The following is a 26,080-nucleotide window of genomic DNA, read 5'->3' on the forward strand; positions in this document are numbered from 1 at the left end:
ATCTAAAATTCAGGAAAGATACTGAAGTCAACATGGATGTTTTCCAAAATTGTCAGCTTAGTGCTCAGAAATAGTGTAAAAGACAGAATGTTTAAGAATAATAAAAAAAAATTATCATGAAGCATGTACACACATGGTGCACAGCTTGAATGCCATGGCTGAGTCTGGTCACCTTGTTTCCAATAGGATACAGAACAACCAGACAAGAATGATCAGAAGTATGCAATAATCAATTTGTGTGGAAGATAATTAGGTGATTCTTTAGCTTGGAAAGCAAAGGAGTGGAGAAGATACAGTATACATATTTATTAATCATAAGTGGGTCAAAGAATATTTATTATTTTACATAATGCAAGAACTACGAGATAGCCAGTGAAATTATCAGACAAGTTTAAAACAGACAAGTGAAGTTACTTTTTCCACACATGCATTAAACTTGAATTTACTGATGCAGATGCCATGGATGCTTATAAAGTACAAATAAGTACATGAAAGAACTTGATAAATTCATGGAATAAAGTTCCATGGAAAGCTATGATGAACATGATCAAGCAGATTTAAGAAATCGGTAAATCACAAATTGCTAGAAGCCAAAACTGACCACTATGAGAATTATACTGGGCTATAGGGACCTTTGGTCTAAACATATGTGGCAATTCTTATGATCTTACAATATGATTGTGTTCCTCACAAGTCAACGATCTTATTTGCTTGACAACACTTGATTGGTGCCTCCATAATATGGAATCTACATTAAGACGTTCTGGTAAGAAAATAATTTTTTCCCTGCAGCATTCTAGTTAATAGTCAACTCTAAGATTCTCTTTTTCTGTGGCTTTGGTTTTTTGGTTTTACTTTTACCAAATTATGTTAGAAGCAGATATTCCTGAAAATAAAGTATTAACGCTTACCCGTTTGTCTAGCGTTCTTTCCCTTACAAAACCAAGCAGCTGGTCGTTGACTAAAGAAAGATCTCTCTTGCCCGCAGTAATAATTGTGACAATAACATCATGTCGAATGGCTTCTTCTGGGTCATGTGATCTAACCTTCAAATATTCTGTTATGATCAGAAACAATGAAAAGCTTGTCTTTTTTATGTAGATATGATGTATCCCGATTTACTAATAATATTAAAACAGTTAAATGTCAGTCACATATCACAACCATGTAATCTATTAAACATGTAACTGCCTACAGGAAACATCTGTTCCAGCATTCTCTATGTTAAATATACAACAATTATATAACTGTAAATATCAGAAGAATATAAAAGTGAACAGCTTTTACAATAACCTCATTTGCAACAAGCAATGAAATGAAATAAAGCTGATTAGATTATATTGAAAATAAAGGGGGGTGGGCGAGCAAGAAGAAATAAAAAGAGCAGATACTCTCATTCCCAGAGAGCTAAGAAGGTAAATAATAAATGAAAAATACTGACAATTGCTGTAGGATAGCTTGCATCAAAAAAGAACAGTATTTTCAGTTAAGCCTGAAATTCTGCTCATAGTTAAAATGATACTGAAGTGAAGGAAGAAACTTTGTCGTTTAAATCAGTACAATGGCATTTTCTAAACTCAGTGGAAGAGAGTACTGGGAAACACACTCACTGTTTTTGAAAATAAATCAAAATGTTGCACCAATATTTGCTTTGACTTGCCAAAAGTTTCATTACAATCTGAAATTACTTTAAAACTCATTCTGCAATGGGTAGCTTCTTAAAGACTCACTCTGACAAAGTCCACACAATGTCACACACTCCTCTCTTTCTAATAACTAGTGCTTGTCTTCAACAGAAAGCAATTACTCAGTAGTTAGCTCTTCCATCCAGCATCAAGCATCAGACTTGATACATTTTAGAACTATACTGCTATGTACAGAAATAATTAACATTCTTCCTTGCTCATTTCTTAAATTATTCTAAACCCCTGTATGAGCATCTCACCAGTGAGGTCTTTTGCTAAGTCTGGATGGTTCATTAAACAATGACTGGCGAATTTCACACTCTCTAATCTCACAGGGACATGGATATCATTGAACCTAGAGGGACAGAAGAAGATGAATGTTAATTTTTAATTAGCCTTGCAAATCAAGATTATTCTCTATGTAGTAACATATGTTGATAGTATGTTCCATTCACTATTAGAATACTTTTATACGGCAAAATAATACAATAGAAATGTTTTGAATTTATCTCCATAATGTACTTCATACAAATTTTTATGTTATTTCTTGTGAAATTAAGTCAGGACTAAAATTAAAGGATATGCGGATGAAATGTGGACTCAATGGATTTTGTCCATTGACTTTTGAACACAATTATCCATATACTGTCAATCGTGTGTGTCCGTGTGTATATGTACATACACACACACACGAAATTATAAAAATATAAATTGCCATATAACATGTACCATTTGAAAACATTCACTTTTTAAAAAATCAATAAATTCCTATATTTACTTAAAAGGAAATATCTCTTCACTCAAAAAGGTAAATGCCAAATAAAACAGATATAGTTGCAGATATAGGTGAACAGTATGAAATTTCAGACAATGCTGGCATATCTATTGTGTAATTTATGCTATGTATGTAATGTGCTATCTATCTAACCTATGTTCCCATAGCTGACATCAATATAGCAGCAGTCCTTCAGGCTTCTTTGTTCTAAAATACAACTGTATGCAATTCTCTGCTTCGAAGATTTAACAAAAGAACTTGTTCAAATACAAAATGTTACATCCTCTAAAAACACAATGAAAAATGCAATACTATCAGAAAATTCAGAACAAAAATAATAGAAATTCAGAATTCTACCCCTGGTTCTCTTACCGCCCAAGAAAGCACTGCCAAAGAGGACGATTTTGTGTGGCCAGATCAGAATCTTTGGAGCCAAAGAGTTTAGCCAGAAGTCGAACAACAGCCAAACGTTCTTCTCCATCATTGCTCTAAAAATCAAAACATGAAAAAGGAACTGTAAATCATTATCCATAATATCTTAATAATAATTTCTGGCCTCCTGTTCCTTCTGCTTTTATAAGTTAGATTAAAAAGTGAGTTTGAAATAATTTCTGAGAATCCTCAGTCTCCCTAATTAGATTATTAGATGAATATGAGTGAAAATATACAGATACCTATTAAGGTATCATATTATAGCCATTGAACAGATGGCTGTGCTTTGAAAATTCCTTCTTTTTCAGGAATAAAAACCCAAGCACAGTAGTTTGAATAACACATATCCCTAACAATTTCAACAACGAATGATCTTATTTTGGTTTTAAAACACATTTTAAGACTATTTTATGTGTGTGGAAAAGACACCAATTAAGATGTTATAAATAGATGTGCACTAATAAAAGGTATATGTAACTTCACCGAATACCTATTTCTTCATTATTTTTGTTTGTTGCCACCATACCCTATATGTACATGCACACACATAAAATTATTTCTCTTGTCCACTTACAATCTTATGAAAGACAAATAGCTTTTTAATTAAAAAAAACCCAACCCCCCAAATCAGGATAAATTAACTATTTCCAAGGATTCAAAAGAAGTCAGCTGCGTTATTAGCTGATTACGACAAATCTAAGAAAATATTAGGAAATACTTCCTCTATTATTAAAACATTATTTTTACAAAAGAAAATTCTGCAAATCAATACTGAAGCTGACACACTTGCATTTCATGAGATAAGCCAACCACAGCCTAATTACTTTATAAATTTCAGGTGAAACCCAAAGATTAAGTACATATAACTTTTGCATTAGATCATATGAATTTATCATTATAAAGATTATATATTTTGTGTGCATAATAGATGTTTGCAAGAACAGAAAGCACACAATTGTATACAACTTTCCAGTGTCCTTCCTTTACTATTACATTTCTCTTTATTTTAAAGTGATAAATACAAAATTTTTATCCCTTCAGTAGAACACTTACTGAATCTACTGCTCTGCACTCTTAATAGTCACACAAATTTTATTACTTGTCCAAAGCTACACTGTAACCTACCTTCAGCTTGAATTCAAGCTGTGGCATGACAGACAGCAGTAAGTGAGGATCTATGGCAAAAAGCTCTTGTATCAAGTCAAATACATGTTCTGATAAGTCACTTACTGAAGACTTTCCCAGTACCAGAACCTGGTTAAAAAACTAGAATACAAACAATATTATTTAGCAGATTTTCCTTCATTAATGCAAACACTATTTTTAAAAATTATTTTAATGTAGTATCATTAATACTTTAATTCTAATGGAAGGTATTCAATGCCCATTTTTTCAGTACATCAAAGCATTTCACCCTTACAGTTTTGGCTCAAGCAAATTACAAACAAACATCCTTCATAGTTCAGTTCTATTACTTCCATCAGGATCGATTAATTCATGGTAGTTTGATAATATAAAATATCAATAACTATCTCCCTAGCAAAATTAATAGGTAGTAAAAGAATTGTTAATTTAAAATGCATATTCATCCAGTAGAAGCTGAGAAAAAAATTTAGTATCTTATTTTTAATTTTCTTATCATTTAAAACCAATCCAAATTGAAGATCATCAGATGTTGAAAACAAAGCTTCTCTACTTTTAATCCATTTTAAAGAATGTCAGATGACTTTATGATATGTCTTGTGATTCTCGATGGTAATGTATCACGGTTGTTAGCAAGCTAACAGAAAAAAAACAAAGTAGCCTAAAATATGAATGATTTCTTTTAGATTTGTTAAATTTTCGTATGCTTGATATACTTCCTATTAGATACTGTGGGTTAATGTTAATATTATTTGAGCAGTGCAAATGCTACAAAGCTATTACACACTTGAATAAGAAAGTAACAAGAATAATACTAAATCAACTCAAAGGTCACTCTATGTACTATCCTGTTTCCAGCTATGACTAATTACAAAAGCTTAAAGAAACAGGGGAATTGGAAAGTGGTACTTGTTAGTGAGACTCCTTGAGCTTTTAAATACTTACTGATTAATCTTTTATGAATTTGCCTAATTCCCTTTTTAAACTACTCTGACTTTTAAGAATTCTATTGGCTTCAGCACCAAGGAAAGGCAACAGAATGGACCAGACTACATCCCCCACAAGACTGTAGTAGCTATTTTAATAGGTAGAACATACAACATTGACATTCAACAAAAGGAATTATAGTAGAAGGAAGCCTTGTAAAAAACTGAATTCTTTTAGTCTTTATGACTAAAACAAGTTTAGGATGGAAAAAAAAAAAATCTAGTAGAGAGCTGGTAGTTTGAAATGCTTCATCCTAAAGCTTGGTATGAAATGAGGCTGTCTGGTTTCTGGACATATGAAGTACTAACAATTCCTTTTGTTGCAACAGGATTTTTTGGTGGTCATCTATTTTCATAGCCTAGATTTAGGCTTTACTTTAGACTGAGATGGGTAAAAATTAATTTGCTCCTCACTTATTTGAAGCACCTCACATACTTTAACAACCAAGCTAATAATATCCTATTTGGAAATTGGTATTCTTGTAGCTGCATTACAAAATGTCACTTTTATAAACAATGTTTTTAAACAAACAAACAAATCTCCAATAAATCAAGACAGTAACAAGAACACTTGTTACTTATAGGTAACATGGATTAATTAATTTACATACATTGGCAATACACGGTTCAATGGTCTGGACGGTCCTTTTCAACAGGACTTTTGCAAGATCAAATGCTTGTTTATTAAGGTTCTGAAATAAAGAAAAAATAATAATAGAATTTTAAAGAGAAACTGTTTCAGATGACTTTGCTTTTCTCTCCCAACCTTAAAAGATTATGACTTTAGAAAGGTATGTTTTACCACCAATCTATTGTTTCCAAAGCTGTCTAAGTTCAGTTATGTTAATTCCACAACTACAGACTTAGAAATATCTTTAAGCTAGTTTTTCACACACTTAAAAGAAATCTAACCCAAAACCATCACTTCCTGCACATTCTTCTAAGACTTTATCACTCCAGTTGTTACCTTTAGCATTGCATTCTATCTATAAAAAGTTTTCACATGTAATCACATTAAAAATTTTGAAGAAACATTACCACACCTCCATACTTCGATAATTAACGTGCACCAAATTTTGCCCCGACTTACTATTTAAATGTGTTTTTGTTTCCCCCTCACACACTCATTAAAGGTACACCCTGTAGCAAAGTTCAGCCTTGTCTAGAGGGGTAAAACTGTGTCCTGACTTCTTCATGGACTGTACTGTATGCTCTGATAGCCCACAGAAAGCACCTACCCTTGGGCAGAGTTAGCTGCAAACTTTCCAAGTAAACGTTTGATTGCAACATAACAAATCTGAACATTGTTTTTACTACTTTTGAGCAAGATAAGGAATGTAACTGCACATCTGAAAAATGTGACTGTCGAAATCTGCACAAAATCCAATATGCAGTCTCTCATCTCATCTAGGGATTAATGCATCTGGGGGGGGCGGGGGGCAGGGTGCACACCACGGAAAGGAAGGTGGATTAGCTGACTGCCCTGAAAATTACAAATGACTGCAGACAAAATACAGGTAAAGCCTAAGGATGACTGATTCTTGAAAATAGAGTATTTGGCAAGCCCACGTTGAGAATGACTCCCTCATGTTTTTTTAGCTAGTGAGACGACAAATAGGACAGTTCATCAACTGATAGTAAAGAGAAACAAATGGCCAAAGGCTCAAACAAATATCTCCTCAGTCACCATAGCACTAAACTGATGTCTCATTACAGAAGACAGACACATATGTATAAACTCTTTTCACATTCAAAACAAAACAGTTTCTCTCCAAACCAGACCATGATTAAAATCTTGTTGGCAGGTATGTCTGTATTAAACTAAAGGACTGCCAACCTCATACAGAAAATATATTTTATTTGGATCTTCAATACAGCTTCAAAGACTTCTTGCAATGAAGTTGTGTTGTTTTTTTTTCCCTAGACAGGCTCAACAGAGCTAAAAAAAACCTCCAAAACCCAAAAAAACCCCAAACCACAAAACAAACAAAAAAACAAACCAACGACAACCCAAACACAAAAAACCCCCAAAGAACACAACACCAAAACAGCCCAGAAAAGAAATATATATTGATAAAATAAACAACTATTAATAAATAGTAAATAAATAAACAAACAAATAATCAATCTGTTAGGAGGGAAAAAACCTTGAAGGTCTGGATTGGCCATGCTGTAGAGGACGCAGAAGAAAATACTGATTGTAAATACATGAAATATATGTTTTTAAGGAATAACCTTGATAGCAAGACTGTGAAGAAAAATATTCACTAAATAGCACTGGTTTTAAAGTTAATAAAAAGAACTACAGTTTGATGCTATAGGTGGTCTGAGCAAAATGTGACATACCATACTGCTATTGAAAACCGGATTTACTAGAGGAGAGCCACATTAGCACACACAGAGAGAACAATGTACAGTAAAGCCACTTTACTGATAATGGAGGTACAAATGAATATAATTTAGATGCCAGGGTAGACTCTACTTCATGTCTAGGTACTGGTATATTTCTCCTTTTTTATTGCAGTATTGTCTTACACAATGTAAGAGAGTTTAAAAAAAAAAACAACAACAAAAAACAAACAAAAAACCGACCCCCCCCAAACAAAACCAAAAAGGAACAGAATACATTATTCAAAACACATATTTCAGCTCCTTTACAAAGACGAACTTCCATTAAGCATAACAGTCTAGCCACACTGATACTTTTATTATGTCATAGCAGAGAATGACTAGTATTCAATTGCTTTGCATGGACATAAAAGTATTGTTATTATACTTTCTCTACAAGAAAATAAACTGTGCTTTTCAAACTATGGTGCTTCTGATTTACACACCTAAGGACAAACAATTAATATAATCACAGAATTTCCTAGGAGATCTGTTCATGAAAGGAGAACATAATTACCACAGTCAAACTCTGCTAGGCAGAGCAGACAAAAGAAAAGAACTTTCTGTTTTGGTTTTTTTTAAACTACCATGGTAAAGCAGTAGTTTAAGTTCTGTTGTTACAGGAAAGAAACAAGTTAAAACAGACCAAAATACTGACCAAACTATGATACTGAGCACTGACTACAGCATATTATTTGCTCAGTCATGATGGCCAAGAGCCAGTAAGGACTGGCCACCAGTCCTTTAAGAGACACTAAATATGCAGTACAACCCAGTATTTACACCAAGTTTACCTCCCTCTTTATCAGAGCCTTACTTGAGAAGTTCCTTCATTAGGCAAAATTATATGATTAAGCTAACAATGTTAATGCTAAAGGATCATATTCACTTTTACTCTGCCTACACTGAGTAGTCACAACACACTGTTCAGTTGTACATGGTTTACCAAGTCTTTGCCTCCTCAGAGCAATGCCCACCATTGTTAATAGCATCACCCAGCACCTGACATACACACCTCCGCTCCTCTATTTCTACTCCTGATCTCTACTGCCTATAATTGATTGGAAACAACTTACAAAGAACAGCGTATTTTCAAGAGGACTCTTTTCTATTGTTATGAATAAGAGGCCTCCCTTCCTGTTAGAAGTTTTAATAAAACATCATCTCATTGCTGTCAATAAAAATAAGTTGATGGAATTCTATTCCCATCTCATGGTCACGACAGAAGGAATGCAAAGTGACCTCAGACGATAGATACTTTTATACACCCATTGCTGAGATTTCACAGGTAAATGACAATGGACACAGCTTAGTCATTCCTGTGCTATACATTTCCATGAATTTTCTCTTTTCAGGTAACCAAAGGAATAATCCCTGCTTTTAGGTGCTAATTTAACTTTAATTATGTAGTCATGGATGGAGCTGCCTTAATTTTGTCATTATTTTAAATTAATAAATGAATAAACAGAAATGCATACTTGGTAATCAGAGTACAGTTCATTTACCGTAGCTCATAATTGAAACTTACTGTTCTCCAAACAATTTTCAGTAACAAGCACAAGTGTTGTTTAGCAAGGGAATTTTCTTGGTCAATGCAAGGCAACACCAGCCTGCATCTCACTTTCCCTGATTTCATGGCTAAAGGAGCTGCGTTTATTCTCCTTTCAACTTTATTTAGCCATTACGGTAAAGGTACTTCAAAAGCTCAACTGCAGACCCAGTGACCAGAAGGACAGCATCAGTGACAGTTCATGAAGCTGACTGTAAAGGGGGAGTCTCTGAAAAACCTGTCAAAGTAGCTGTGTAGGTGGGCTAAGACAACACCTGCATGACAGCAGCAATCTGCTAGGAGGGGGCTCACATAAGACTCCTCTAGGAAGGGGGGTGTGTGGGTGCGTGTGTCAGTTATAAGTGAGGTAAAGGGATGCTGAACTCTGCAAATGGCAGAAAGATTATGGAACTCAAAAGAATATGGAGCACTAAAAGCAACCAACTAACTAACTAAAAACAACAAAAAAGTACTACTACACTTCAGGTAATAATTAGGTTTTATTAAAAGAAAAGTTTAATGGGGAAAGACACGGGGGGGAGGGAGGGGCAGGGAGGTGGAAGGGAGTCTGACTAGCAAGCTGAAGCAAGCAGCAAGTCACCACAGAAGTCTTGGGGAAGTTTGGTTTGTTGGTTTTTTTTTTTTAAATTAAAAAAATACTTCACATCTTTTCCATTTAAAAAACTCCAACAAACCCAAAACAACCAACAACCCACAACCCTTAAGATATAATGTTTTCTTATTACATATTACATTTGCTTGAAAATACTTTATTTCTGTTTCAGTACAGAGTTCCTGAGGTGGCAAGTAGGCAGAATCTCTTGATACTGAATAATCTAGACACAGCTAATGAACAGCACCAAATAATTCCCAAAGGAAATTTTCAATCCACTGTTACAAGGCTGGGGAAAAAAAAAGCAGTCATGATGGCTAAAGTGTGTGGAGAGATAAACAACAAACAAAAGGCAATAAAAATTATTGTTACAATGGTATACTACTATAATATTTTACTGTGCAGACCTTGTGTGCAGGAATGAGGTTAATCAAAATCGAGTCCAGCAGCTCCTGAGTTACTCCATCTCCTTCCATGATGATAGAACTCATCAAATCCAGCATATGCATTTGTACCTTCTGGTTGTGGCTATTACTAAGATGACAAAGAATATTATCAATACTAAATTTTCAGACCCTGACAAATATTAATAGTACTGTTGAGAAACAATGTCTAACTCTGTCCAGCTTGCCCTCCCTTACACTCTCCACATCTCAAAACTATTTTATGTGCCTTTCCTCTCTTATAGAAAGCTTCAAAAGCCTAGAAAACCCTAGCTTTGCTTTAAGGGAAACAAAACAAAAAAGGAGAAAACAACCACCATGGAAATACAAATGTAGATAAATGAGTCAGAATGAAGTATACTACTGTAACATGGACAAGAAATTTTAAAACACTTCTACTTTTAGACACACACTCCTCCATGTTGTCAGTAAGTCACACTCATTTGCTTTCCCTGTATCTCCTCGTTTGGAGGAATAAAGACTTGTTCTATTCAGACATATTTATTTGTAGACCATGCAAGGATTCAGTCTACCCCTGAAACTGGTGATATTTTGACAGTTCAATATAATTGAAGCAATTCAACTTACTTGATAACTGAAAAGAGAGTCCTAAAAAGCTGAATAAAAATTTCATTGCAATCTTCCAACTCAAAGCAGATGTTGTAAGATTTAACCCAAGCTAAATTCTAAAACAAAAATAGGATATTCAGGATATTACAACTTCACATTAAGTCACATAAATATAATCATGTTAGTTACATTTTTTTCTACTTAAGGAAAAATATCATACAATAGATTGTAAACTCTCTGGGGAAAGAGACTGGATATTTGCTTTGCACATAAAGAGCTTTTAACACAAAGGGGCTTTGCAATATACATCCAGAAAAAAACTAAATCTAGAATAGTCTGATTTCTTATGTATAAAAGCAGATTGACAGAAATTGTTAATATAAGTCCATGTTTCTAGACTTTTTTCTTCATGCTATGAAATAATAGTTTTAAACATCAATAAAACGTTCACAAACAAGATACTGTTTCTAAATGCACACTGTTAAAACCCCCATACTTCTTGTCAAGAGTAGGTTTTTCTAATGTTTTTATACCAAAATCTTATATTCCTTCTCCCATCATCAATATAAGCAGATTTGCATTTTAATCAGCATTTGAAATTCTATGATGAGGTAATATAACCTTAAGGGTGCATGATATGAAAAACAATGTATAGAATTGTAAGATAAAGGCTAAATGTTAATAAATAACAATCGTTTTAACATGTCCTCAACTATACGCTGCATGAACTTATTAAATGCAAACAGAATTACAACTACTAAAAGAAGCAATGCATTGAACTTTAATGAGTCTGGTGCGATTTACAGAATAAAAGAAATTTCCCAGGCATACTGGCACATCTGGAGAAAGACTGATTACATTTCTTAGGCTTACAGAGCAAATACCATCTACTGAAAATACCATCTACAATTATTGTGTTACCTCTAACAAGTAAAAGTATCTGTTAAATTGAGGGCTCTTCGTGTCCTCCAAGCCTTTTAATTGTCTTGTAATAAACAAGAATATGTCCTGTCAAAAAATGATAAAGTGTTTACAAGCTTTATTCAGCAGAGAATAAAAATACAACCCTTTAGTAGTGACATCTACCCACATTTACAAACTCATGACATGAGAACATTAAACTGTCTTTTTTAGGCACTGACAGAAAGCTATCACCAGCACAGATACTGGTTATCTAGCGTTCCTTTACACACCTCTGGCCCTTAAAGTACTACACTGACTCACAGAACTAAAGCAACATCTCTTTAATAAAACTGAATATCAGTATAAATGCAAGCAAAAAAATTTTTTTTAGGTGGGGTTTTTTTTTTGTTTGGTTTTGGTTTGTTTTTTTTTTTTTGGCGTGGGGGTGGTGGGGTTTTCTTTTTTTTTCCTCAGTAAGAGAATGAGGTAGGAAGAAAGCCTTCATTTTATAAAGCATTTTTACCTTAAGTTTGTCATGGGAAGTATATGGAGCTTCAGGAGCATAGATACGAAAGATATCAGCCAAGCAACATGCTACAAGGAGGCGCACATCTTTATTGGGATTCCTGAGGAAGAATTCAGATGCAAGGTGCAAGGCTAATGGGAGATACTGCTGCTTCTCATCCTCCGAGTCCTGGTCCATATCCATGAAGGTTTTTACCACCATCTGAAAAACACAGGAAAAAACCCCATTCGAGTGCTTTCTGCTTTTATTCCTAATTACTAAACAATACGTTCTAAAAGGATGCAGCGCTATCAATGTGTGTTCCACTGCATAATCACAGTGCTACAATTTTTTTGTTAGGACAAACATCAGAAAAAGAGAAGTGTTAATCTGATACTTAAAGGCTTATTGAACTTGGTATTTTAAATTAAGACACTGAAAAATGCTTTGCAGTTCTGCTTATTTTGCCAATCTCAACGTGAGGTGCAGCACAGAAACTGCTGCACACTGATGAGGTTGGAGATGGCAGCATCTCTTCATCAAAGCAGTCCCAGACCACTTCAAAGTGAGGACTTGCCTCAGTATAGACAGTACAAGGGGCTGCAAGCCATCTGGCCTAACGTATAGGACACAGTATAATGCAGCTGCTTTAAGAGCTATGCCTAGACTTGAGAGGAGCCTAAGAGGCCAGTGTTGCGCTCTGCCTGTGTCAAGGCACAGAGCTCAAGAACTACTTTACACACGCAGAATTCTTTTATCTGCTTTAAACAAACTAGATACCAGATAAGAATTTAATCCCTCATGTAAAATATGTCCAACGCTGCAGATCTATTTTTTCTGCATACTCAAAACCGCATCTATAGCCTTATCTATATAATTAAAAAAAAAAAAAAAAAAAATCAACTACGTGGTTTCCTTGTTTCTTCTAGTGCAGCTAAGAACTACTAATTCCTATGAAATGCCACCAAAATTGTGTAATTATTATACAATCCCAGTTAATTGAAACATCTCAACATAATGATTTGGCAAAACTGAAAGTGAAAATTTAGTCTGAAGAAATAAAAAGTTGCAGGTTTAACTTTTGGAATAGGGTTTGTTAAAGGATGAGGATGACTTCTAGGATGTCAGCACAGAACTGGGACACGTGCCACAGATTCTTAGTATGACCTTAGTCAAATCAGTCTTTGTGTCCCATTCCTCCATGTCACTTGAGCATCCTTAGAGTTAAAATTGTAAAGGACAGCCATATTGCATACCAGTAGGATTTAGTATACCCGTTACACACACAGTACACACATTACAGAGATATAAGAGAAAACACAGAATGATAAATCTTGACGGGTCAAATTCGCCTCTAGAATATTAGCAGTAAAACACAAGAGGAGACTGAGCTCACAAATCTAATAAACACATCTCTTACTCTTACCACAATTCTTTTGTTATCGTGTCATTCAAATGATACTAAGGTTGTTCCTCTGTTGTTAAGCATGCCCCCACTTCCAACATGAAAACACTGTCTTTCAGCTTTACCTCCTCCCTGAGTTTTGGAACCCAGTTTTAAACTCAGTAGATCTTATAAATTAAAATAAATGTTTGACAGCAACCTTTCCTACAGTACGTTACTTAAAACTCCTCCTCAATTTCTATAAATGTACAAGTACATTCCTTCGTGAAGCAACTTACAGCAAAACCAAAAATCAAGAAAGAAACAGAGAGGAAAAAAAACCCCAAACAGAATAAAAGAGAACTTTACAGACACAGCCCATAAAAATCCAAGTTCTACTTGCATTGGCCTGTTTCCCTAAAAATATTCTTAAGCTATATTTTGAAGTACTAACTGAAAGGACAAAACCATCCTTCTATCAACAGCACAGGTCTGTCTGTTACAGTGTCACACATCACCTGTCCTTCCCAGATACCAGAATTAAAAAAACAGATAACTTAGTCTTCAAAACGTACCAGATTTCTTCAATAAGGAAGGTTTTAAAAAAAAAAAAAAAAAACCAAAAAAACCAAAAACAAAAACCAGCAAAAACAACAACCCCCCAAAACCCACCACCACACTAAAAACTAACAAGATGCAAAACAAAACAAAACAAACAAACAAAAAAAATCACACCACACACTCTCTGCTGGTGGCAGGACAAGGAATAATGGCCTTGACTTGCAGCATGGGATTCAGATAACTATTACTGAAGGCTTTAAGAACAGGGTAGAAAGGACTAAAAGATATGTGGATCCTACCCCGGAGATTGATGATAAACTGTATCTCCACCATATAAATTTGTTCCACTAAAGTTCCTTCCAGTCGTTTTACTACTTTATAGATAACCTATATAAGCGATCTTTTGATCTTTCCCATAAGCCCCATCTCCTTTCTCCCTATGTGTATCATAAGCTTCATAACCAGAATACCCTCCTAGATTCAGATCTCTCTTTGGGTTCCCATATTCGTATGACAGTATGCATAATCTTGCATATATCCATTCTCTGATATGTCAAAACCAGACAAGGTAAGGCAGCATGGTGCTGTGAAAACACACAACTTTCCCATTCGGTAACAAAACGTTAGGATATTCTGGCATTAAAGTAATGAAACTAGTCTTTGGTATTGTCTTGCCTGTTTGAAAACACCAGCCTTAGGGATTTTCCTATGTTGCTCTTGTATTCAGAAGGAACTGCTAGCAAATATCCATAAAACCGCATTCTATTTCCCTGCAAAACACTCCTTGATATTTCTTTTCTATTACAAAACAACACTTGGGCAGTAATCAAGCCATTAGCAAGCTGCAACTGTTATTTAACGTGCTGATCTGTGTTTCCTCCATTGTTTCTTCATAGTCCCATATCTGCTTGTATTTGTGTGTTGTCTTTTGTTTCATAATAAAGTCTTCGGTGCATGATGTTCTGTTTATGGCACGCACAAAAAATGAACAGAATACTATCTTGGTCTTTATCTAGGATCCCAGATACCAAAGCAATACAAATAATATGTATGGGGTACACAAAATACATAGTATAATGCAAATAACGAAAGTAATGTATAAACAAATTATACAGGGCTATACCATGGTTAAAAGCATGATGTAAATTCTTGTTAGCAGCAGGACTCATGTAAGATTTGGGGAAAAGGGAATTAATAAAGACTTTGCATTTAAGTACAATCCATACATTTGTTGGACTCTGTCATCATAGTTCAACAAAATAATTATATAAATTTCTTGAATATATGCAATTAACTATATCTAAAATCCTACAGCCTAGGAGTAGTCTCTATAGGCAAGCAATATATACTGGCACTGATTAAGGTATTACACAACAGAATTATTTCCAAGTGCCAGCTAATCTACATATGAGATTAATTGTTAAAATAGAAGAAAAGAAAAAAAAAAGTCTAGACGTTAAATACAATTTATGCTTGGCTCTTCACACTCGCTAGAAAGCCAAGAATTCGCTCAAAATTTCACCAGTTACAGGATTGGTACTCTTGCCCTCTAGCACAACTGAAAAATTAGTTATCAAGCAACAATCAAGAGAGCAACTTAAGTCTTTAGAAGTACAAGACACTGTATGTTTGATGAAATCACTCATTCGTAACAGAACCGCATATCCTCGAGTACAACACACTGATCGACAACAGTTCCGTGATTTCCTGGGGTACTCCTGTCTTTCTGCAGCCACCCATTGTCTTGTTTCCTCTATAACAGGAACTACCTTCCCTTCCTCCCCTCATGTTTATACCGCATCTAATGCAAAGTCTTGGTCTAGGACTATAGTTCACAAATATGTCCATAATACAAAGAAAATAAATGACAACACACTGCAAGTTATTTTCTGTGTTAAGGTCTGACAAAAAAAAGTTACTTTTAATCACCTGGGATTGGTATTACTTGGGATACACAGAATCAATAGAAATATTAACATGTAAAGTTAAGCACACTTATCCAGCCCTTCCCAAAAATTTTTCTTAAATTGTATTGTAGATATAGTTCCCACTCTGTGTACATTTCATATAACTCCATTACATTTCCCATTACACATTATGGACTTTCGCAGAAGAACTTTAAAAAAAAAAAAAGCAGCAGTATGCAAGTTGCATGATACCTAATAAATATTGATAACATCTTATGAAAAAGTTATAACATCTTATGAAGAACTGCTCATAACTGGTTCAGAAAGATCTTCATAGTTAAAATTTTTTAGCCATACCACTGCAATACTGGTATTAATTGTGACAGCTAGAAATCGATCTATTAAAAGAATCTGCTAATGAAACTGAAAACCAGAAATAAGCTTTACATATACAAAAAGACTAAAGGTCCAAATAATTTAAGGTTTTAACTTATTTTTAAACCCAAACTGGAAACCACTCATGTAACTAGTGATACACATAAACGTAACAATGAGGGAATATGACAAAGCAAGTAAGCCCAAAAAAATTCAAGGCTGTGGTTAATATTTCATTGAACCAGAGGGAAGAAAAAATACAATTGCAGAGAGGAGACATGAATTGCTACTGCCAGACAGATTTTAGTTCAATTATTTTTTCCAAGAATCTGCATGTTAAGAAAATCTTCTTTACTAAAGTTATTCGTATTATAGGTACTCTATTAAAGCAAATTTCATCTGATTCATCCTAAATACCCTTGTTCTAATTGCAAAAAAAGCCCAAAACAATCAAAACCCCACTCCAGTTCCTCTTTGTATTAAGGTTTTCATTTTAGGTCTAAAAGGAGTTTCAATCTCCCAAAGTTTTGATTCAGTCATTACATAAACATTTCTCTAGCAGAATGTAGTAGTTATTTCAGAGTTAGGTGTTAATTATTATCATGCTAAGCCCATTTTTATTCCAGGAAAAAGTGATTAAACCGTAACAGGAAATCACTACTTTTTCAAATTACAGTACTATTGTCTAACTGAAGTCTTGCTGTACAGTTGAAACAACCGTAGCTAGAGCACTAATATTCATTTATGTAAAACCCTACAGACTTAGTAGCTTCTACCACAGAAAATTGTTACTGTCCGCTGTGCAAAAAGCAGGAGACAGAACAGTATTATTTAAACATATTAATGTAACATCACCCATTCTTTTCCAAACAATTAAGCACTCAATTTAAACACTAATTGCTAGCAAATGTAAACAGAATACAGCTATTCACATTTACGATTAAATTCATTCTGAATTGCTTTTGATTTAACGCATCTCCATTAAGGTATCACATACTGGTACTTTAGTTACCTTGTAAAAACAAGTGTCAAAACTATTCTAGGAATTTTCATTATTGGCATTTTTACCATAGTACCTTGAAATTCTAATTATCAGACCAAGATTTTGCTCTCCCAGGCTCCGCAAACATGTAAGTGAAATGCTCCGATTATAACACTGGAGATGGTACAGAAATGCAAACGTCTTCACTCAAACTAGTGAGAACGACAGTTAAATTAAGACTGCTTAGTCACTCTTAGCACATTATGAACATACTGAACATTAAAGAATTTAAAGCTTTCAGGGAGGTGTTCATCCGATTGCGTAAAACCACGCACTGTGCAAGCCAGTCACTCTGGGCTACCCTTTCACCCGTTGGAGAGAAATACACAGACCACAACTGAATTCAAGCACAGATGTCTATGATGACATCTACAGATGTCAGCTCAGTTTTGCCCTGGAATTCTCTGCACTGACCATGAAAGCAGCTCAGTGTGACTAGATGCCTGAAACGAGGTGAGATGAACTCTACCTGCAGCTTCTTCTGAGACCGTCAGCCTTTCAATTGCATTGAAATGTACATCAGAGGTTGCCAAAGCGTTGTTCACAGTCTGCCCACACCTCATATGCAGTTTACGTGCAGCCTGTTTTCAAAGACAGTAAATCAGGATGGTAGCTTGCCCTTACGTGACTCAGCTGCATGTGGCTCTTGTGCAAGATCTATGCCTCAGTTGGGAATACTAACTTTGCTGTTCAGATCCTGTTTCGTGTTTATTGACCACCTAGATTTAGGTGCATGGTTTGCTGGATCAGGAAGCTCAGCTACTGCTGAAACATACTAATGATTTCAGTATTATAGGGAGGAGAGCTATATAAACACAAAGAGAGGACAGGGTAATCAGTGTAGACAGAGAAAAGACTCAAAACAGTGCTTGCAGAGAGGAAGCAGCAGGCAGACCTAGGAAAGCCTTGCTGCAGTTGGCAGGACAAACACAAACCTCCAAGCTAGTCACAGCATGGGGAAGGTGTGTGCAGGTTGCATTCGTTTTACTGTTCTTAAAACAGCTTATTCATAGTATTCCAAAGAAGTAACATTTAACCAGTCTTGGCTTGAAAAAAGACCAGGGAAAGATACTCAGTATTTAAAAATTCACCTTGCAATCACTGAAAGAAGAAATTTAACAATTGAGAGAATTTGCTACCATTTATTGTTATAGGAATAATATTAGAAGTTAACTTCAGTATTAAGATTAAATACAGAAGATATTTGGAAGTAAAACTTCGCCAAATTGATGTGAGCCCAGCTGACTCTTCAAGAGCTTGGACAGCTCAGGGAGAGATGCCAAAAGAAGGCTGAAATCAAAGTACACCCAAATGCTGCAATCTTCAACTCTGCCATCAGAGCGTTTTTATTTTTTTTCCTCACACGGTTTAAGCAGTATTATGGGTGACCCTTGCCATGACCTATTAACAATAAATTATGTTCTTTGACTAAGACCTGATTGTAAAACATAGCAAAATCCACGGACACGCATATCTGAGGAAAAAAAAAAATACTTCTGCATGGTGCAGATTTAGGATGAGAAGTCTTGGTCTCCCTCAGATATAGTGCTATCTATCAGCTGGAACCACCAAACAAACATGGAAAAATGGAAATTACTGTGTGAATAGAAACAAAAATAAAAGATCTCAAAATATTCAAATCAGGAGGACCCGATGATTGTTATTTCAGAATCTTTAAATACCTGACAAATGAAACCACAAACTTAGCAACACAAGTTTTGTTTGCTTTTATTTAAAAAAAAACAAAACCAAACCACCACCACCCCCCCCCCCCCCCCCCCCACAAACTAACACTCAAACAAGGAGGATACCAAATGGCCAGAAGTTAGCAGATGTTAACCTAATCATCAAGACAGGAGATCCTGCCAACACATCCAACAGGCTGACATCAACAGAATTTTATAATACAAACCTAATTTGGAAAGGCTAAATAAACACAGAAGTGAAGAAAAACAGGGTAACACATAAAATGGAAATTACTTTGCTAACCCGATAAACTTCCTTTGATAAGACAATCAACTCTCTAGACAAGGAAGAACATGACAGGCAACTTGTCCGAGTGTCAAGGAGAGCATCACACTGAGCCACATGGACACTGAGGATGTTGGAAGAGATGAAGTTAGCCCAACATTGTCTCTGTAGCCCATTCCTAAAGTATTAAACTGAAAGGACCTTTTGGACCTGAATGAATTTATTGGTGGAGAATGCTGTTATAATTGACCCTATTTGCTATTTCCATAAACAAGTGTGGTACAAGAAGTAGGAATGGAGCGTAATGACAACAGTTAGGGACTGGCAGTAGAGGACAGGATATTGTATAAGAACAGACATACCAAAAATTAATCATTGCTAAATGGTCATATGCTTAGTGCTGAAAACCAAGAACTTATGCTATTAAGAGCTTATCAGCTGGAAACAACAGGAGAGGAGAAAGATGGACATTTATTAAGTAATTGTAAAGAGATTATGAGCCAACAACAGGCTATGTGCATGAAAACAATGAAAATGCAATTGCAGGATATGACAGAAGAAGTATTTCCAGTCCAGGAAAGGAAAAAACAGCAATACAACTCACGAAATGCTAAAAATACTAAATGCTGATTTGAAACACATCACTTAGGTCTGATTACCCTCACCGATTAAAAAAAAGAATTCAAAATGGGAAAGCTACAGAAGGTGGCCACCAAAGGAATCTCAAAAGCCTTTTCTTGTAAGGAGACATTTACGAGACTGTGGTTTGCTTAATCTACCAAAGCAACAGCCAAAGGTCTCTCTGTTAAAATGCTTTAAATACAGGAGTGCCATTTATGCACTGGAAAAAGACTGCAAGAAGAAGTGGGTAGAAATGGGTCAGCAGCATCTCCAGCCTGAGAACTGGGGATGCTTTCTGAGTGCAGAAGCATACGCTCTGGAGCACTGTCCTTTCGCAGGGTTTCGCTTCATGGCAAACAATTCCTTTTCAGGGCCCACATTTATCAGAGTCGTAGCTAGACAGAAGTAGATGCACAAATTAAGCAAGGGGCATATGTGAATCATAGAAACAATGAACTGGGAAGGAGCCGATGCATTTTTGTGAAGTTTTGCTGTTGTCATTAGTTAAACGAAAAGTAGCACTCCCTTCCTGGTACTGTCAGTAACCCCTGAAAAATAAATTTTATTGCCCGATTTCCACTACAAATTCTATCTTTAATCTATTCTCTCCAACAAGACACTTAACTGGCTCTGAATAACTCAGAAAAAAAACCCCAAGAAGTCAAACAAAAGATTATACAAAGCATATTGTACGCTCTTTGGCGCAAAGACTATTTGCTTCCTTCTTTACACACTGCTCACCAAGTGAAGTCAATGACCAGGGTTTCTAGATGAGACTGCAGATGTATCATAAGAGATGTAAAGCTTATGCAATGGTAGCCTGTACAGTAATACCCCTCTGACTAGGGCAACAGTTTAACTAGCTATCCTTCCCCTGGGGACTAACCTACCCTGGGCTTTTCTTTGGAGGTTTGGCCAACTGCCAGATCACAAGCAAAGTAGTCATAGACTTGTAATTTACCACTATCTTCACATTGGTAAAACAGCATATTCTGCATTATTTTACTTACATCGAGCAACTCTGAGACTATTTTCCAGGAGCCCAGATGTTAAATTAATCTGACATAAGAAAAAGCAGAAAGACTGACTACTACTTGTAATAAAAACAGTATGCTGAGCAGTTCATGAATTATTTGAAGTAACTTTCTTGATACACGCGTTTTTAAGTAACTACATAATGAATATAAATATCACGCACATACAGCATCATAATCAAAACAGAACAAGTATTGTTACCAATTTGGGAGAGAGGTTGTACAATTACCCACATGTTGTATCTCCATAATTAACACACAGTAGAATTCCAGTTCTGCTGTAAATCTAGAAGATTCCTCAAGTAATATAAATGCAACAGATGGAGGGAAAAAGGCAAATAAAATGAGAAAAATCAGATGCCTTAATCCAAAATGTCTTTCACAGCACAAATTAGAACATGCTATTTAAATAGTGGTGGAATATTTTGCCCTGCAAAATCAGTCATGTAACATTGACATCTTGATTACAGTAACTTGTATGGACTGCTGCAAGGAAAGGTTGCAAAAAAGTATGCTTCCCAAGATTACAACAGCACAAAAGGAAGTAAAACGGTGTCCTTTCTGCCCAGCAGAAGATAATCCTAATACTGTTATCACTGCACATGATAAATCTTGTACTCTTTGGCCATGAACAAGCCCATGGGAAAAATCAGACTCATGATGTGCAAAGAAAATACTACATGTCCTTCCTTATCACTACAACTTTGACAAAATACAACATCTTGTTCAGAACTGAGTATTTTAGACAGTATCATTGACTTCAAATTTTTATTGTAGTAAGATTTGGACGATTCAAAACCATTTTTATACAACCTCAGTTCCTTCACTACTATATGTAATAGTGAGGTCCTTTTTCCTCCAAGCCAAGTGATACTTTTAACCCAGATCTTTTTCTTTTCCCTTTAAGCAGGTACCACTATGCTTCATGTAAGAACATCCTGTAACTTCATTTATATCCACTGTTGTAACAATATGAGATCTTTTTCATCTCTCCTCTCTTTTGAAGTGGGGACTATTTTAAGCTGTTAAAATTAAAAAAAAAAAAAAAAAAAAAAACCAACCAAAACCAAACCCCAAAACCAACCACTCCATCAAAACAGGCTGTGCTTTTGTTTGTTCTGAAGATGTTAAAATTTGTCATTAAGGAGAAAGTAGATTATAATCAGCTTTAACGGCCTGGAAGTTAACAGAAGTTCCCTTGTAACCGGCTGGCTGGAGTACTATCTTTCTTACAGTTCTGTACACACTGACAGGGTGAAAAATACTGAAGAAAGACGAAGCACAGACAGAAATTCAGACCTGTTTGCCAACCAAGAGTCGCAGCAGTACACAGTTCAAACCCCTCTCCCAGCAGCTATGGTTTTGGTTCCACGTGACATGGAGATCCAGTTTAACCACTTGCTGCCACCATCTCCTTCTTCCTTTCCCATTACTCACCCTGTCCTGCTTCTGGCCATGCAATGCCACCGCGTATTTTGCGCTCACCCCAACACTTGTTGAATAACTCCATGAGTCAATTTAACATACTAATCTGGCTGAAAACCTCCTCAGAAAAAGGCCCGGATAGTTTTCTGACAGGCATAGTTAGATCATAGACAGATCTGATATGTTGCAGAGCCAGTAGAAGGGAAGGTAGATAGAATTCAATGGCCAAGACCTGGGAGGGGAGAAGAATTTAGCCTTCTGGTACATAAACTCTTAACAAACAACCTAATAGTGACACAAATTCTTCACCTTACTAGTGGCAAGTACATGAAGCCTGAAACGGGCAGCTATATCCAAATCCTACTAGTCCCCCAGAAAATTTACCTTTACCTCTATTCATTAGAAACCGGCATAAGATGTGATCACTGATCATTTTAAATTCAAGGCCTCAGAAACATGTTGTTACAGTAATTTCCAAAACTTCTATCCAATGTACCAATTGATTTATTCATTTTAATTTAATGATAAATTTCCTAGTTTTGTATCATGGCCTGAGACAGCAGAGGTTCCCCATTTACCTTTCTAGGCCATCACTTTTACTTTGCCTTCCAGGTTCTTATTATTCTCATCACATCCTCATTTCATACCTTTGGAAGCAAAGGTTCACTAGAACTGCAGTATTGCAGAGAGCACATTCACACAGTATTCAAACGAGCACACATGCCTAATTTATATAAGGGAAGCATAATATCCATAGTGTTTACCATTTGGCTCCTTACCCAGCGTTAAGTTCTATTAGATTTTTGGACAGAAGCTGTTTAGTGAAAGATTTCACTGAGCAGCCTAGACTGATGCATCAGTCTTCCCTGACTTAGTCTTCTACAACTTCATAAAGTCAGCAAATAGTTTTGTTTTCTCTTACTATTCCTCACCTTGCTTTTACGGACATTAAGCCTAAAAGCTTCCACTAGATTCACCCCACCCACTTAAACTATTTAATAGGAATTCTGTGAAATCCTCCTTGGTTGTGATCAATCAAACCAACTCACCTCATCATGTTTCCTGTTTCCCAAACAGCTAAAAGGTTTTCAAGCATGCAGAGTACTATCTAACCTTAGGTCACTATATGGTTCATCATTAACAAAAAATTATTTCTTTAAACCTACTTTTTGTTTACAGTCAGCTTTTGACGCATGACAATACTTGGCTACTCAATCCAGGACCTTTTAATTTTAATGTAAGTAATTTTAATGTAAGAAATGTTGAGAAATATTGTTAGTTTGGCCTTACCATATTGAAATCCTTTAAGTATTTTGTTATCCTAGTTTTAAACTGTTTCACACAGTTTTTCTATGACACAAGCTATAACACTGTGGATCAAATCACACGTTTTAACAATGTATGTATATTTCTTCTCAAATAATGAGAAGTATGAGACAGTACACATATTTATCAGCACATTATCTCTTCATACTCATGCTACTCACCATCTCTTACACATCCATGATTTGAGTGTGGTGCCAGAGCACCAATTTTTATTTTATTTTTTTTAAAGCAATTCAGTCTTCGGCAGTATCTAGTCTTTATTACTGGAAAGATTTGTAACGGGATTCTTTCCAATTTTCCTGCCAAAATCTAACAATTGTTTAAGTAGTCTAAAGAAGGTTCATAAATTAAAACACTGAAAGTCTTCTAAGTTCTCAGAAACTTTGCTTCCACATACATAGATACATAACAAAAGAGTATTTGCAGAGGGACTAAAAAGAGCCTATTCTTTAAACATTCTAATGATAATTCAAGACATCATCAGTTAGAAGCATTTCATTAAATAGTCCTTTTCCCCTAGGTATACTAGCAAGTGTTATATATGGCTGGGGCAAAACTAAAAAATTCTTAAAAGTGTATTCCCCACGGTGAAGGAGTTTCTATTTCCATATGAAGTTTCCCAAGTACTTTGATAATAGCCTCCAGATGTGAGAGAGAGGATTCTTTATAACCAGCTCACTGCTGTGTAATAATTCATTTCCTCTTCCAAAGAGAAGGTGGTGCTGGACAAGAACAACAATGGCATTTTCATTTCTACTGTGAATTGACTGTAAGGATTCATTTTGAAGTGAATATTTAGGATCAGTTCTCACAACAAAACAATGTGTTAGAGTTTCACATTAAAACACAACTAGAGGGCTATGCTTCCAGCAACACTGATGTTTTAAAGACTATATCCACGTCTATTTCTACATCACGGTGCAGGTGCATTCCGTGGTACATCATACAGTCTTCCTGACTCAGTCATCGAGAAGCAGGGAGTGTATAAAGCACACCATGCTCTCTTTCCTGCTTGTGTTCCAACACAACCAATAAATGAGATAAAAAAAAGGTATTTTTTTTCTAAGAAAATACAGTTTTTCTATTTCAGCAATCTTGTAAATTGTGGCGAGTTGAAAACTTGCTATACTTACTGAAGAAGAAAATTATGCAAAATATTTGTACCTTGATCTTTAGCTCTGATTGCACAGTCTGCAACAGTAAGAGAAGAAAGAAATTAAAATTTCTTTCATAGAACTCATTCAATGACTGGCAATTACACATAATACCATCATACTCAGTAGCACAAGAAGGTATCAGGGTGAACAAGAAAATACTCTTCAGCAATGGCATTCATTTTCTGGTTTCTTTAGGAGCCAGATTCCACTGAGCCTTAGGACTGAACATTAGGAGGCAAATCATGTGAAACCCTAGCATGAATCCATATCTAGTCATAAAACTGCACTGAAGAATTTTGTCTATATGCCTGTCATCTACTGGAGCCTTAACACAGGACTGTCATATTAACGACAATTACCTAGAACACAGAAGATGTGGGTTTCCATTCCCATGTGAAAGGCTGGCCAAAAATCAGAACTGTAAAACTGTAAAAAGTTTGGTATTTCACAATCAAAACTAATACTACCAACCAGCAACAACAACAAAACCCCCCTAACTAACGGCACATCAAACAGAACCTGCTCCCCAGAAGGCACTGGCTGACGTGGACATTCCTGTTCATCTCAATGCAGCAAACTTCAGCCAGCAGCTGGTGGTGTACCAGCTACTGCACCTACCAAACCAGACACGCTTCTGCAAAGAATTTCTATTCAGACAAATCAGCTTTCTCCAATGAAGCACTGCTTTACCAGAAGATTTTGCTACCTGTTGAGCACTATTATCTATATTATTAACACACACAAAAAGTTTTCTGTTTAGGCAGCTACCAAGCTCAAAAATAGGGCACTCTAGAATGGACTGAAGGCAAAATGCAGAAATTTGCTTGCTCTGTGTGTGGCTGCTGGTTTCATCTTATTTTTAAGTAGCCCCATTAAAAACAAAGTTTCTGGAAATTCTTAAAGCACAGGAAAAAATTGGTGTGTGAAAAAATGGACCTGAAAAATATCTAGAGTGGTTTCTTGGCTATAAGTCTTATTTAATTCTTTAATGAGGAAGAAAATTATGTATAATTAATGCATGGAAAGTATTGTATTGGTAGAATTCATTTAATAAGTTTAAATTATTTTACTCCGAATAATGACAAGTATCCCTAGTAATAAAGACTGATTTCTGATACATGTTAAAAGAATAAAAAAATATTTTAAAGAAATTTTCCATTTTAAAAATTTTCTTTAAAATGGCATGGGAGACTAAAGGAAAAATAAGAGGCACCAATATTGCTGATATAAGGATATGAAAGTCAAATCCACAGTGCTCAGCAACAGGATGATGCTAAAGACATAA

The 26,080-nt window shown here is 35.5% G+C and overlaps 1 protein-coding gene across 1 annotated transcript in view; it reads right to left on the bottom strand.

Annotated features, from left to right (window-relative positions):
* Positions 1-26,080, bottom strand: part of PDS5A (PDS5 cohesin associated factor A) — an 84,162-nt gene that overhangs the window by 38,289 nt on the left and 19,793 nt on the right. The window contains exons 3-11 of the mRNA XM_050896681.1: positions 12,011-12,214; positions 11,506-11,592; positions 10,603-10,700; positions 9,979-10,105; positions 5,633-5,713; positions 4,018-4,158; positions 2,833-2,948; positions 1,946-2,040; positions 912-1,057 (exon numbers count right to left, since the gene is read on the bottom strand). Of these exons, the coding sequence (XP_050752638.1) occupies positions 912-1,057; positions 1,946-2,040; positions 2,833-2,948; positions 4,018-4,158; positions 5,633-5,713; positions 9,979-10,105; positions 10,603-10,700; positions 11,506-11,592; positions 12,011-12,214 (1,095 nt within the window). The remainder of the gene's footprint in view (positions 1-911; positions 1,058-1,945; positions 2,041-2,832; positions 2,949-4,017; positions 4,159-5,632; positions 5,714-9,978; positions 10,106-10,602; positions 10,701-11,505; positions 11,593-12,010; positions 12,215-26,080) is intronic.

The sequence above is a fragment of the Gymnogyps californianus genome, chromosome 4 (assembly GCF_018139145.2).
Source record: "Gymnogyps californianus isolate 813 chromosome 4, ASM1813914v2, whole genome shotgun sequence".
Lineage (NCBI taxonomy): Eukaryota > Metazoa > Chordata > Aves > Accipitriformes > Cathartidae > Gymnogyps > Gymnogyps californianus.